Raw genomic sequence first — 15,996 nt, forward strand, 5'->3', positions numbered from 1 at the left:
AGTCAAGTGGTCTGGAGCATGTGCACAGAACACTGAACTACAGCTCCAACAGTATCTCAACAGCTACTGTGTGAACAAAGCTTTACTTAGTTATAAAGGGTCATGAGATATCTTGTTTGGATAACTCGTGATTCTAAATCAGATTTGGAGATACTCTGTGTTATTAAATGTCTTGTATGAAAAATTATTTCAGAGATTATCCGCCACAAAGCCAAGGTTTGTACAGTTCATATTTGTGCCGTATTCATTTGATAACCACAATTGTACTTTTTTGTGTGGGATGGCTTTCTGGATTAAATGTAATCTCCATGAGTAATACCTCATCTCTGAAATCTTTCTAAGTGCATAGTTATTGTTTTTTCGACATTATGGCACATTTGATTCTTCCTCCCAAACACAGTTCTTCAAACTAAAGAAGATAATAATATGATGCTCCTTCATGTCTGGTCCACACTTAAGCGGATCAGATTCAAATCACTGATGTTTGCATACAGGACTATCACTGGAATGCTCTTTTATGACACATCGCTTATTGCTCCCCGAACTCTTTGGATAAAAGCGTCTGCTAAATGACTAAATGTAAATGTTATGCATTTGCTGTACATCTGTATTAACTGTGTCAGACTCATAGTTCTCTGTGTGCTTCTGTTTGTGAGTAAATGAGAAGTTGTTATCCGTGTGTGCAGCAGGCTTTTGACTGCCAGCAGTTTCCTCACACTATTACACAGAAATGAGCTGATACGGCAATCATCTGTAATGAGCAACAACATCAGCCCAGACAGATTTATATTTGTCAAGGGAAACGTTTACCCGCAAACACACGGACAGGAATAAAACATACTGAGCTTCCTAAGAAGAATGCGCACAGGAGCTATAGTCACCATGCACTGCTGCGTTGACCACTACTGAGATAAAAAACACTTTGAAACGTCCTACAAAGATTCTACAATCTAGAAAAATCTGTTGTTTGTTTTTGTTTTTGCTTGAGGCTTCAAGGATTGATCTGCATGTGGTTATTTGACATGCCACATAACACAATGGACTGCAGGGCAACATTAATGAAAACAATATTGTAGGAAACCTTAAACGTACAGCCGCATAACTATGGATGAATTGAAAATCCAATAGTGTATGCATTTAGCTGAGAACCGAGATTCATTTTTTATTAACCATGCTGTTAATGTCAACGTACATTACACAATAAGTTTCTGTTAGTTCTGTACTTGTTTGTGTGATCACTATAGAAGGTGCTGCATAGCTGCATTTCTCCAGTTGCTAAATATGTTAATGTTGTGATTTCTTCTATTTCTGGCGCTGTGTTTTGGAGATGTTAGCGTGTCTCTTATAGGATCGGTCACAAACACGAACCCTGCACGATCACTGTCATTCAATTCAATGTCATTTATTTATAGCGCTTTCACAATTTGCATTGCATCAAAGCAGCTATACAAGACAACCAAATAGCTAATTCAGTCGATAAACACGCAGCAGATATTAGTCGTCTTTATGGTTAAGCTCATTGTCATGAAATCATTCTAAAATGTTTACGTTTCAAGGCAGACTGCCAGTGTAACAGCCATTTTAGGATTGTCGTGAGTACAAATAAAAGAAAATATAAGAAATTGTCACTTATTTGAATATACCAGTTTTTACTACTTTTTACACAATAGTATTTAACACTATACAAATATCACATAGTAATCAATAGACCAAAAAAGGGTTTCTACGCTTACTAAATCCTAGGTAACTTTTGTAAGTGAACACTCAGTGAATACGTGTATAAAGATTTGCACAGCATTATGGGATTGAAGTTTCTGCAACCACTTCTAAGTTCTCTAAGTTTTGGAACAGAGATAATTTGTCTTTTGTGTGTGAAATGCTTCAACGTTGTGTCAGTTTCAAGAGTCTCTGAAGCCCAAAGTCAAAAACATTATGCATTGTGTTTTTTGAGCAGATCACTCTGCCAGTGTCTTTTGCGGTCAGGGAAAAGTTTGGGAATGCGTATTTTCCTAAAATCCTCGATGCACTTCTTTAGCTCTTCGTCCATCAGCTTTCTCTCCTCCTCCTCAGGGTCTCTGCCCGGCGGACCACCGTTCTCTCTGGTAATGGAGGTGGGGGTGGCTCGGGGTAATGTTTTCAGAGGCAGGGTGGTGGGCCGGGCGGGACTGTTGATGGGTACTGGTGGGCTGCTCAGCTCTGAGTGCACAGGGGGTTCAGGACTGTCCAGGACTTGGGATACGGGTGGGTCTGGATGAGATTGAGTTTCCGGTTCCAGGGTAACGTTAGTGTCATCCAGGCTACCGATGGAGGCTGTACGTAGGTTACACACTGTCTCCTCCAGTGTGCTGTCAATACCTCCTTCACTTATGTAGGTTGACATGGATGCTTTGCCTCCTGTCGACAGAAAACAATAACTATATGAATTACAATGCTTAAATGTTTGTATTTCACGGGGCAAAAGCATAAGGGACATCCTCCGGGTGTTTTCAGAAGTTGGTGTTGATGTCACAATCAGACTCTGACGATGCTTATTCTCCTTTACAAAACCTGATTCAGATATTTTACCATTTTTTAAATAGTAGAACATTTACACTGTACTGTATACCAATACAGAAAATTTGTAATAGAAAGAAGCGTGATGAACTAGGGGATTTATGACCTGTATTTTGTGTTCAGGATGCACATTGTAAGAGAGCTTCACTACATTTTTTTAATGAGTTCAGTTTGCTTTCAAGGGATCTCAATGTCTTTGGTGTAATAAACCAAAATTGTTGCCAACTAAGCCCTTGAAAGGAACGAAACATTTCTTAATTTCTACTAATGTTGTCTTTCAGAAAGAACACACACCATACCAATGCACTAAAACAAGCACTGTCATAAACCATCCATGGAACTAAGCTGGTCTTTTCAGCATGATAAACAGTGTAGAGGTCATTCAGCCGGAGGTCTCTCTCCTGCAGTGGCCAAAGAGACTTCACACAGAATATCCAGTCACATTGTCCCCTTTCTGTCTGCATTATCAAAGCCTTGCCTCTGCTTTGAAAGAATATTTCGAGCCTTAAGTCTCACTTTTAAAAGCTTTATTGAAATGCAAAGAGCAATTGAATGCTGGAGCGGAGTGACCACAGGTTAAGTTTATCACCCATGTGAACTATGGATATTTTCTATCAATACTTTAATCAATCAACCAGATAAATTAACAAAAGGAAAGAACCGAAATGTGTTTTTCTCTTTTTACTGGTAATAAGCTTAAAATGTGCTCACAAAGTGCAATACAGGGACTGCCGAAACTATGGAAAGATTCTAGTTGAAGTATTGAGCGTGTTAATTTGCTTTTGGCTATATCCTGCAATTGGGAGCGACATGATCTCATTCATTTCAATTGGTAACAATAGGCCCTTTTCACAATGACGTCATTGTACTTTCGCCGTTTCGCAAACAGTGTACCATAACTTCCGTTAGAAGAAGATCTTCCATTTTGCCGTCGCACTAAAATTTAACAACAGCGACTCAAAATTCGAGTGGTCAAGACATTGGTAAGATTATTATTGTGTTTACTATCAGGCATGTTAATATTTCATAACATTATTGACTGACAGAACACTTATTCAAGTACTTATCCTAGCCCCTTCGCTAACGCAAAAAGAATACAAAACACTTACCTTTATAAGAAGACCTTCATCGAAGAATTTGTATCCGTTATCTAGCGTTTGATCTTGTCGTAAGTGACTTGTCATCTAGCCGTATTTGTGTCAGCTGTGTAAACTCCATTCTGAGGCGCTGGCGGAAGTAACGATACACTGCTTCGCGGCAGAACGGAAGATGCGTGACGTCATGTGAAAAGGGCCTATAAGCCATTGGCGACAAGAAGTGGGCGTGTCTAGTGAAGCGACAAAGTGAAGGGTTGTTCAACTTTATGCAAATGATGAGCGACTTTCAGCCACTGCAGTGTCTGTTTATAACTGTTACAATTTACAATTGAAATGCTTTCTGATGACCTCATAGTGCAAGACATACAGTGACAGAGTCACAGGCGGTATGTATACATCTTAAGGAATATGTAGACAAGTAAAGGACTCTGTGTGAAGGTGTCCGCTCATTTTTGCCCAGGCCCTATGCCACTGGCCATGTTCATTTGTAGGTGTGATTTATGTGTCCAGATCATTTTTGGCGCCACCATGAAAAATATTGTAGAGATAACTAACAAAATCAAGTTCAACTAACAAACTATATTGGGTTAAACACTTACAAAATGTCTTCAAAATTAAATACTCTTAGGTTTTTCCATTGATATATATTACTATGTGCCTCATTTGTTCACTTCAGACACGTAGACGTGTCCGCCAACTTGGAACGGTCCAATGACGTCACTCACAGTTTGCTAGAATTCACAAAAATGGGAATACCCTTTTGCTTTCCTAGCTCAGAGGTAAGAGCGTGGTGCTACCAAGGTTGTGTGTTGGATCCTAGGGGATTGCACATACCTTGAAACAAATGTATAGGATGATGCAATGCACTTTGGATAAAAGCTTCTGCCAAATGCTTAAATGTAAATGTAGTTGTTGTCATGTGGTCGTGTAGCAAATATAATGTTTCAGCTTACACATCAATAAATACATTTTCATAATAATACACAGTCAGCTTGCTGTTAACGGGTTGCCAGAAGAACAAGATTCTTAACATATATAAATAAAATCATTTTAAGATTGACAGCTAAATAAAAAAAAGGCAAACGCTCTTCTGCACAGTGTTAACCATATGAAAGTTCCAACATAACCAGAACTCTTTAAAATACCTAGAAAACAGAATATGAAAGATTACCATCGTCTGTTCTCATTTTGATTAAAACACATTAACAGGTTTTCTCTCATTATCCAGTACCATGAAAATCATGCTGGGAAAGGGTAAACCTCAACCCAGTTTCAGCAATGCTGCTCTTAACACAGCACACATCTTTCATGTAGTCCCAAATCTCACAGCTCACGTTTCATGATAAACATGTTAAACAATTTAGTTTTCATCTTTTGAAACACCTAACACAGAGTTTGAAATGTTATGTTTGGCGAGGAGTGTTAACATCTTGCATCTTGACAAATTACGTAACTGAGACAATTACATTGAGTTACTATGACTCAAATATTGGTGTAAACAAATTACCACAGATATTTAAGTTACATTGTTTCTGTACTTATCAACATAATGAAGTCAACACAACTCTTCAAAGTAAAGTTTGGCACTTAAAAGCATGACATGATGAGAGTTGTATTCTTCACTCTCACGGTTTGGTGGTGTTGATTTGTAAGTTAGGATAATGAGAAGGCTGGGAAAACCCTTGGAAGACTTCATGCCTCATGATGCGTGCTTGCAGCATGAGGTGTGAGGAACCCTGGATGTGGCGATACAAAGATGTCCATGGCTTTCATCTGTGTTGAAGCTCTGGCACGATTTCATCTGCTTTAACTCACACACATAAACCCCTGCATTCCTCCACGCGTATTGAATCCGCCAAAGGTTTGTTGTGTTGAAGAATTTGTCTGAGCCGTAAAGGAGATTAAATGTGTAACCTCTCACATGCACCTCTTAATGGATAATACATATAGAGTTCTGTAGAGCCGTTTGTCAGTTCAGGGCTACTGTAGAAACAACATGGAGAATTCATGTAAGGGGACCAGCAGTGTACTGTATGTAGATCTCATTCTGAGGTAATAAAAACATAACGCTTCATTGTGTAAGGTGTGTGTGTATATTATATTGCATTCCTGTCAAAAAATCCTCCAAAAAAGTACATGCTGGTGCCCCCAAAGAGGAAATGTCAGATTCATCATTGCCCTGGTAAAATCTAAAAGTAGTTTAAAGTATCTTGTCCTCCGGGCAGTCCATCTGTTGTCATGGCGCATTTTTACAGCACTTTTATGAGAAACATGAATGTGTAATGCATGTGCATGCATGTGTGTGTTTGAGTGTGAAACAATCACCAGAATCATGTTCACAAAGCAGATTTAACAAGCTATTCCACACCATTCAACTCCGTCAATAGCGTCTGCGGCATTCTGTAATGAGTGATAGCAAATTGGAGCCAAAGGCAATGTGTGAATTTTCTTATAATCCAAAAGAGGAATAAACAGGTACAGAGGGACAAAACACACAAAGAACAACAACCATCAAACAGTATACAAAGACAAACTGGAGATAAACCAAACACTAGTGCTATACACACAAAATGATCACACAACTACCACTACACTAAAACAAACTGACATACAGTACATTAGAGAAAATGGATGTGAACATTGATAACAGTGTTTTGAAATGAGACTAGTGTAGCCATGCTTTACTAACTTACTAACCTTCACTAATCTCTAGCAGTAGTTCAACTCATGTCATGCTTGCGTAAAGCTGATAAGCCGGGTAGTACCACAAAGGCACGTGATGTACATAAAACATCACCCACCACATCACTCAATTATGATGGTTACAGAGGGTTATTCATGGCTGAATACGTGCAGGACTATTTATCCTCCTTCGCAAATCTTTGAACATAAATAAAGTCAGATGCTCTTTTCACCACCATGATGTGTGTTGACACGATTCATAGTTCGCTCCTACAACACAAAGGACGCTTTTTAGCTTTCTCTTGAAATGTTGCACAATCCATTTCATTGTATTCAACATGTGCGTAGTGTAAACAACATCGTGGCTTTATTAAAACGCTGCTCCATGAGTTTGAGTTTCATAACCGGCCTGACACCGCACAACTATTGCAACTATGGGAAACGGCGATCAATTTGATCCAGTTTTAGGAAATGTACTCTAGATATTATATGACTTAAAGCCAGAAATAGATCTTCAAATGTCTGAGCGTTTGCGTAATGTGAAGTTCACGCAGTGCTGGTTAAGAGTCTGTGACCTGTCAGACGTGTCAGTTTCGTCTCCATGACTACGGCTCATATTGGCTTCATATGTGCTACAGAGGGCAAAATGCACTGGGTTTGAATCGATATTTCTTTATATACCACAGAGAAATCCAACTTGACCTGGAATCCTAAATGCATATTCACCATGATAGCCCTGTGACTTCTGGTGTGTTATTCTGCTGTGTGTAAAAATAACAGGGAAGAGAGAAACACTGCTGTGGCGGAAGTATCCGTGTTGTTCACATTCCTCCATCTGTGCAATGCCTGTCTGCTCTCCCTCAAGTGTTTTCTGAACAATGTAGACAGGGCCTGTAATTAATCCCACTGTGTCAATATTTGTCTTATAATTCTCTTTGAACTTTCTCCCCGAGTCCCTTATTTATCTGCAGCACTGCAGTTATAGCTGCCAGGACCGTGACAGATTCTTAAAGCATCATACACATGCCAGTCTTCATCTGACTCACTGTGTTATAAACGCAAGAGGGGCTGATCTTGAAAGAGTGACAAAAATAAACAGTAATCCATGTAAAAGCCTCATTTTTTTGGCAATCTGCATGCTCATAAGCAACACGTTATGCAGACAGAAGCCGCGGTACAGGTCAAAGTCCCAGGCAGCATTTGGCTAAGAGGCTGCAGGCCACGCTGGTTAATCCTATTGGGTCAGACTACTGAAGATCTCTTGAGATTATTGACTATTAGAGGGCAGATTAAAGCCTGAAGTCTCCAGATGGTCGAGATGATTCCCATTTTGCTTACGCTTTAACATGTAATGCTGTCTGCACCCCAGCTTCACAGTTCTGTGCGACAATATGGTGTTTGAATTCACAGGTGGCAATATGTAAGAACTTCAGACACATTATGACTGTTTTTCTGCAGTTTAGAATAAGAGTTGTCATCAAAACTATAAAGTTATTGCTCTTTTTTTCAAGCTTCTAGACAGCATTTGATTGGTTTCGGGCTGGTTGTCAGTAAAATTGGCCATCTATGGCCGTTTAAAGGTTCAGTATCAAACACCAGCACAGAGTTCCTGAACGGAAACGTACATTGTGTAAACGTTCGGTAATACGGTACACCATGGTAGTAAAAATCCACAGTAGTGTTACCGCGGGCACTTCAAATCACTGTAAAAAAGATTGTCCCATATTTTTTCAACAGCCCCACGTTGAGAAGAATGGCGTAAATGGATCGCTGCCGAGTCCGGCCTAAGGTGAAATATGAGTTGTTACGCCACTTCTCATATTTACGTGTTTCTGAATACTACATAGAAACAAGTTGCCGAACTAAAATGTCAAAATGGCATGGATTATTGCCATTTCTATTCCTGACAGTTGCAGAGTTAGCTTGGTCCGCTAGATATGTTCAAGTTTGCGTCTCGTAATTTAACAAATAAAATGCAGTAAGCCACTGATAGCAGTTTATGTAGTTTACACCGGCAGTGTGGCAGAACAATTCGTTTGATTTCAAGTTGAAGATGGGACTCAACACTATCGTAGATTGCCCCAGAATGCTGATTTTAAATGTCTTTTAAACTATATTAGCTATCCTACTGCTTGCTATCTGGGAAAAAAACATGAATTAGCACTATTGTTGTACTGATAATGACAGGTCATTATTTATAGTGTATAGTGACGTGTCAGTCAAATTACCATTTAATTTTCAAGCCATGAATATTATCGTTACATTTGTATTTGACTATGTATGTTTAATACACTATTGTACAGCAAAAATTAGTATAAGTAAAGTGGACATCTTTAGCTTAATCATCACTATTACATGTGTTGCTCCTTTACTAAATTCTAGTAAGTAATCAAAGATATATTTATTATATTTCATTAAACATCTGACAAATTATCATTAAGCTTTATTTTCCTATTATTTCTTATTATTGGTTGATATTTAAAAGACGTATTAAACTTTTTGTTGACACTATAACTGTGTGTTCACACCGAGCGCGAATGAGGCGTCAAGCGCGAGTGATTTACATGTTAAGTCAATGTAAAGACGCGATAGACGCGCTTGCGGCGCGAATAGCGCGAATGAGGCGGCGCGAATGACGCGAATGACGCGAATTGCGCGAATGGCGCGAATGACGCGAATTGCGCGAATGACGCGAATGAAGCAAATCGCGCGAATCGCGCGAGTTGAAAAATCTGAACTTTGGCGGAAATTCGCGCCGCGTTAACCAATCAGGAGCCTGCTTGAGTAGTGACGTAGACGACGTAGCGAGGAGAGGCAGAAATAAAAAATGGAGGACACGCTCATCTCAGTGTGTGGACACCCGGAGCTATATGATACGTGTTCATAAAAATAGGAATAAAAAGGATCTTGCTTGGAAGAAAGTGAGTGAGGAGGTCGGAGAATCCGGTAAATTGTAAAAACATTTTCGTGAAGCGAATTTCACTCGCGAATGACGCGAATAGCGCGAATGACGCGTTTTTCATGCGCGAATAGCGCGAATGACGCGAATGAAGCGAATGAAGCGAATGACGCGAATGAAGCGAGTAAACACAAAATGTTCAAGCGTCAAACTACTCGCGAATAGCGCGTTTTTGACGCCTCATTCGCGCTCTATGTGAACACACAGTAACACTGAAGTTTACTTATGTTTTCGACCTACTGTATTTTTGTAATGCATTTAATCACGTCATAATATCGACTACCGTAATAAAGCTTCATCAATTATCGCAACATAAAAATGTATCACCAGCACAAGCCTAGTGTAAACCCTGGAGAGTGGCTGGCCTGGAATAGGAACAGATCAACAAGACAGCCGGCGAAACTTGACAGTGGAAAATACCACATCTGACACAAGACAGAACACAAAGGAATAAAAACACATGGCAAACGAACACTAATTTTAGCCACGTGCTCCACCAGAAAACCATCAGGACCAAAAGAGAACATATGACAGGGAAACTGACCTTTAACTGTGTCCTCGCGACCAAAACACCACACAGGTCATCTAGGGTATCTTGGAGAGTAGGGGTCTCTAGGATACAATAACTAAACACTGGGGTACCCGCTGGGTTCAGTATTTGGCCCCCTCTTCTTCTCTACAGGATCCTGGATTGGCTCCCAGGGTTTTACACCCCCTAAACCCAAATAGACTCTAGATTGGCTTAAGCCATCCATTTGCCTAGGCTACAACCCTCATTACACTCTTTCACTCAAACTTCATGTGTGATTTGAATTCTGGCATAAACTAATATATTTCATAATGGAAGACGGAAAGAATGCATCAAAAGAAGCAAATGAAAAGCTTTTTTCATCACTCCATGGAAGTTTCCTTCTTTCTTTGTCACCCTCAGCAGAAGTTTCTTCTGTCCCTCACTGCCCCTTTTCATTAGTAAAGCTGCTCATTTTAGCCCCCTCCTAACCTCAACGGCACACAACAGCCTCTCGCTGGAGTTCACAGATGACTGTTCCACTGCAAACAGCTGTGCCTGGACACTATAAATAACATCAGCACATAATGTTACAATTAAAATGATTGCCGGAGTGAAGGATGAACACACTGTTAGACTGCATCTAAAAGCTTAGGCAGCTGACATTTGTCATGTTGTTTCTACAGTAGCCCTAAACGGACAAACTGCTCTACAGAATGCATTTCGTAAATGGGTTCTCTCCTTCAGCAAAGTAGTGAAACGCGACGACATCTTTGTCCTGTGAGAGCGCCATAGTGCTTTGAAAGGGAGGGTGGAGTGAGCTGCTGGTCACAACCTCACTGATAGATGCAGCAAAAATCTCCACATTGCTCCTTTAATATTCAATCACAAATTAAAAAGATACAACACTATATTCTCACTAGAAATGCAATCAAAAGTAATTTAAAGTGAAAATTGAACATAAATGTATACAAAACTGCATACTACAGTGGTGCATGAAAGACAATAAAGGATACAAAATAAATCAACCATATGAAGGTATCTCAGGAGACAGAAAGTCTTGTGCCTTGATGCCTTCCTGACATTCACATAAAATGTAATGTGCTGCCTGGTTTTGTCCAATAACACATTAGGTAAGAAAGTACAGCCACAAATAAGATGGATTGGCGGCCAAAGAAATAAAGGGAAATTCTTGGTTCAAATTCACATTAATTTCCATGAAAGGCTACTGTATAAAGATTTTTTTTACTTGGACTCTTGAATTGTAATGATCAGTAATGTAAATAGTAAAAATCTAATTTTGTGTTGACCCTCAGTATATCATCAGTGATTCAGGAAGATGAGGGTGCAGTTAGGGTATGATGTCAGATTACAGCATCTTCACTAGCCTCCACTTTACGACTGTGAATTTAAGTTAATTTGTTTGGTGTCGTTGTTTTTCAACGCAGATGTTAATCCGGATCCAGCTGGTGTTTAAAGCATTTATGTCATGGCCTTTTACAGTATATTCCATGTAACTTTGATACCCATGATGACATTGCTCATACTGAGAGAGAGAGCCTACAATCTACAGTCCCAGAATCACCACAGGCTGTCTGATACCTGTCTGAGCCTGAACATACATTATTTCTATGTTTACCAAGCAGGAAAGGAAATTTAAATATGTTGGTGCCAATCATTTCTTATTGGAGGAAAAATGTGTGTTGGCTGTTTTAAATGGAGAGATTAGAACACAGTGACACAAAAACTAGTTGGGTAATCTGCTTTGAGTAATCCAAGCGGGATATAGTCCCGTCCTGGTTTTCATACTGGCCGTGCCTATGTTCACGCTTTAAAGTTTCTATATACCAAATTAAACAGCTACAAGAAAGACGTTGAGAAAACATTTGATAAGAGAATGTAGAGAAATGGGTTTGGGAATAAAAATGTCTTATTTAATGCTTTTCTCCTTTAACAAGCAACGTGCATATGAGTACAAATATCAATCATTAACACTGCTAGTGTTTATACATCGGAATAAACAAAATCAAGCTATAGAAACCTAAGAAAGTTTGATCTCTGTCTACTGCCTTTAATATGGATCCAAAATCAACACAATTTTGACAAATCAATAACGATTCTTAATAAGTGATCAATTGAGAGTACAAGATGGTTTTAAGCTCCATCGTAAAACGTTTAAAGGACTTGACTGTCTTTACATAATATATCCCAGTTCTATACTTGGCCAGACCTTTGTGGACACCCCATAATACTTCCCTGTGCTTGAAGCGAGGTCCATAGAGAAATCTGCCTGGAGTCTGGTGTACTTGACCAGCCTGCCTGAACTCTTCCTGAACACATTTGTGATGAATTGGAGCAGCAGACCACAACTCAACCGCTGATGTTATTTAATGTAGCCTAGTGGTGTGAAGGCATTACCCCCCCCCCCTCTCTCTCTCTATCAAGCTTTTCTCTAAACAATGGAGGTAATGACAACATTTTGACATTTGAAAAGTAAAACAGACATAATATTTAGGACAAAATATCGAACTATGTTTTTATTCATGCTTTGATAAAGACACTGTGAGGTTAGCATTTCATTACTAACAATGCTCTGCGCACACAACCTTTTAAAGATGACCAGTAAATTGAGATCTCAGAGGATTTTAATGCCTGCACATAGCACAAATGAAAAGAATGAATAAATACAGTGCATGTCAACTGTAGCCCGAGATCATAACAAATGTGTTTGTAGAATTACCTGGAAATCTTTCATTTAAAGCTCGTAACGCAACTCTGCCAAAAAGCAACACAAACAATGTCACAGTATGGCGAGTAACATTTACTAGATGACAAAGTAACTAACGATATTATCAAAATATACGTGAATCAATATGAGGAACAGGTTAACTGTTCATTCACAGAAAAATGTCATTTAAATCAGCAAACATGCATCTGAGTGACACATTTGAACTCAAAAACATTGCTATTTGAAATGTGGACTGAAAACTTGTGTTCTGTGATCTGTTAAACACAGCCAAACAAAACACTGAACGCATAAAAACACAACACGATTCGCCACCAACTAATATTTCCATGTCGCAGTTTCTGATTATTTAAAATCATTTGAATATGTGCAACTGGTAATTTTTTCTAATTTTCTATTTGACCTTTTAATATCACAAGCCCACTAGTTAACATTGAAAAGCAGTGGACATATTGTGATTAAACCTTTTTGAGACATCTAGTTCTTCCTTAAAGGGATACTTCACCCAAAAATGTAAATTCTGTCATCATTGACTCTCCTTTGAGTTGTTATAAATCTCTATCTATTTCTTTGTTCTGATGAACTCAGATATTTTGAAGATCGCTTATAACCAAACAGATTTTGCCCCAATTGACTCCCATAGTAGGAAAAATTACAATGGTGTTCAAAAGTGCCCCAGAACTGTTTTTGCTTTACATTCTTCAAAATGTCTTCTTTTGTGTTCAACAGAACAAAAAAATGATCAAGTGTTTTTTCCTACTATGGGAGTCAATGGGGGAAAATTCTGTTTGGTTATAATCATCCTCCAAATATCTTTCTGTGTTCAACAAAACAAAGACGTTTAAGCAGATTTGGAACAACTCGATGGTGAGAAATGATGACAGAATTTTTGGGTGAAGTATCCCTTTTTACTTATTTGGCCCCATTAATAGGATACACAAGACTATAATGATCCTATAGTCAAACCGCCCAGCATCTTAAAAACATCAAAATACATCTTGAAGGAAAAATGTATTCAGTCTACTGTATAATAAAGAAACTTTCCAAGCCCTTCTAAATGGCTAACTTGCTAGTTTAAGCAGTTAAGTGTCCAACTTTCTAGCTGGACGACATAAATCAAGATCAACAGTACACAAAAGCTGAAACAGCACGGTTACATATGAGGGAAGGCAATCTTTTGGCAAGAGGAAAACGTTCGAAGGAAAGGTTACTTGAAATCAGCAGGTAAAAAGCATTAAGGGCTCAGAGTTGAGGGAAAGTCTGGATGGAGGTTGGGAATTGAGGGTCCTCTACATCTACTGAAGGTGATCTCAGGGAGGAGGCGCTGGAACACAAGTTTGAGGTCACTCACGGTAGAATACGTATTCGGTGTAGCTGGTCCAGATTTTATCGTCAGTCTGCTCGTGGGCAAAGGCGCAAGTCCCTGTGGAGTTGCAGGCCACCATGTGGAAGCCGGCTTCGGCTAACCTGTCAAAAGCTTGCTCCAAGAAAGTAAACTTGAGATAATAGCGGGAGGTGTAGCGCTCCGGCGGGCGATCAGGGTCGCGGCTTTCGTTCAACGTTTCCCCAAAAACCTCCTTGGCAAGAGAGGTTTTCCCGCACACCATAATCCGAGCCACCCGCCTGAACTTTGCATCTGTTTGGCTGTCACGGCCAAGAGTGTAGGAGCCCCGGTAGCCGATTGTGATGAATCCGGAGCGTTTGCCGTCGCCTCCGACCGATGCCAGGCTGGAACAGGCTGCCGCAGTCGCCCCCAGGGAGGCCAGATTGCGGGCAAAGTCAGCGCTGGGTGAGGACTCCTCGGTGTCGCTCTGGCAGGCTTCATCGCCCAAAGAGTTCTGCTTACTGACCTTCGGGGCTAACAGTTTGACAAGTTCAGGGAGGTTAAAGAACTCGGCCTCTCTCTGCAGTCGTCCTCGCTCCGGGAAATGGTCGGGAAGGACGAGCTGCCGGTCCCGCATATAGTCCAGAATGTAACGGAAAAGAAAGCCATCTCTGTCCACGAAAAAGCGACCCTTGGTGTCACGGGCCAAGCCTTTGGTGTTCTTCTGACAGAACATCTCCCACAGGAGGGAGTCTGGCACACTTGTTAAAGTTGAGTAGCGAGTTATATACACCTGGCCCCCGACGTTTAGCTCAATGATGTCTGGAAAAGCCATCTCCTCAACAGCATTGTCCGCTAAAGCCATATCTCAATCAGTAAAGCTTCAGCCTGCTTCCACCTGGAAACTAAATATAGGCCTACAGTGTGCGGGAAAATGTTTTTCTGAACGGAGCTGAAAAGTCAACCCTGACACTGGATTCACAATGTCAAGATAAAAAAGTCCTTCGGAAAAAGATGAGTTCAGATATCGAATGTGATGTAAGTGATTCAGGAAAGCTTACCACGCAGTGACTTCTAGTGTTCAGATGATGTCCCTTTCATTTGTCCATGTCCGTAATCTCTCTCTCCAAAACATGGAGAAAATCCCGTATCCCGTCTCACGGTTACTCAGCAAACACTGTTAAAACAGACGTGTTGTGCGTGAGAGTAATGTGTTGACATGGTCAAATGCGATAAATGGTCACGCGAAATAATAAACGTGAATAAAAATGGCTGAGGGTCCATTTCTGTCAAAGGATGAGTGGTACCTCAGGCACTGACTGAGCGCGCGCTGCTACTGCACCATAATATTGACGTGCGCTGTCTCCGCCCCCTCTGCTCTGACGTCTTCAGCACCGCCCAGCATACAAGTCTAATTCTGTTTTATGACTCTCTACGGCGTCTCTTTTGATTGTTTTTCCTTAATACTATTATGTATTTAGTTTTCGTTTCATTTTTGTGTTGTGGCTGTAACTCTATTTCCTCTGCAATTTTATTCATTTGAAATAACTGTTTTGTGAATCCATACTTTTATTATGATAAAAAACACATGCTGCATTATCATAACGATCAGAATAAACACGTTTAGTTAGTACCAATGACAAGTGTAGCCTACATATAACACAGTTGTGAAATACAAGCAAACACTGACATCTAGTGCACAAATATAATGTTTCACTCTATGGTTTGAGTCACATTAGTTTCTCTCTGAATGTCCAGAAAGGCTCTTTCTCAACCCAAATGGTTCTTGCAGGGCATCGCAAAGAAGCCTTTTAATCGCTCATATTTGTGTACATGGTCCTGCTGTGAGAGCTGCTGGTTCATAATGTTAGTAGGAAAAAACTGTTGTATTTTCTTTGTTCTGTTGAACACAAAGTGAGCTATTTTGAAAAATTAAGGAAACTTTGACTACCATTTCATCTTTCTTACTATGGCAGTTTTGTTAACATTCTTCCAAATATCTTTGTCTGTGTTCATCAGAACAAAGTAATTTATACAGATATGAATTGACATGAGGGGGAGCAAATGATGACAGGATTCTTGGGTGAAACGTCACTTTAACCTTGCTAAAGCATGTATAGATGCAAG

General features: G+C 39.9%; 1 protein-coding gene across 3 annotated transcripts; it reads right to left on the bottom strand.

The window, feature by feature from the left end:
- Positions 1-1,382: 1,382 nt before the first annotated feature.
- Positions 1,383-15,225, bottom strand: kctd12b (potassium channel tetramerisation domain containing 12b). 3 transcript variants are annotated; one of them, XM_079480488.1, is made up of 2 exons: positions 13,897-15,186; positions 1,383-2,394 (listed from the first exon to the last, which is right to left on the bottom strand). In XM_079480488.1, the coding sequence occupies exons 1-2, from the start codon at positions 14,732-14,734 to the stop codon at positions 1,931-1,933; spliced, it is 1,302 nt and encodes a 433-aa protein (XP_079336614.1). In that variant the 5' UTR covers positions 14,735-15,186; the 3' UTR covers positions 1,383-1,930. The 3 variants fall into 3 exon arrangements, 1 of the variants encoding a protein (XP_079336614.1); XR_013787954.1 differs by lacking the exon at positions 1,383-2,394 and adding an exon at positions 12,310-13,044 and having other exon boundaries at positions 13,483-15,225; XR_013787955.1 differs by lacking the exon at positions 1,383-2,394 and adding an exon at positions 12,310-13,044 and having other exon boundaries at positions 13,458-15,209.
- Between the last annotated feature and the right edge of the window lie 771 nt (positions 15,226-15,996).

Source organism: Barbatula barbatula, assembly GCF_947034865.1.
Source record: "Barbatula barbatula genome assembly, chromosome: 18".
NCBI classification, from domain to species: Eukaryota; Metazoa; Chordata; class Actinopteri; order Cypriniformes; family Nemacheilidae; genus Barbatula; species Barbatula barbatula.

Excerpts from the sequence above, each read along its gene's own strand:
- kctd12b (XM_079480488.1), bottom strand. The coding sequence starts at position 14,734 with ATGGCTTTAGCGGACAATGCTGTTGAGGAGATGGCTTTTCCAGACATC. Across the intron at positions 2,395-13,896 it reads CACCGAATACGTATTCTACC|GAGGCAAAGCATCCATGTCA; the intron begins GTGAGTGACCTC and ends TTCTGTCGACAG.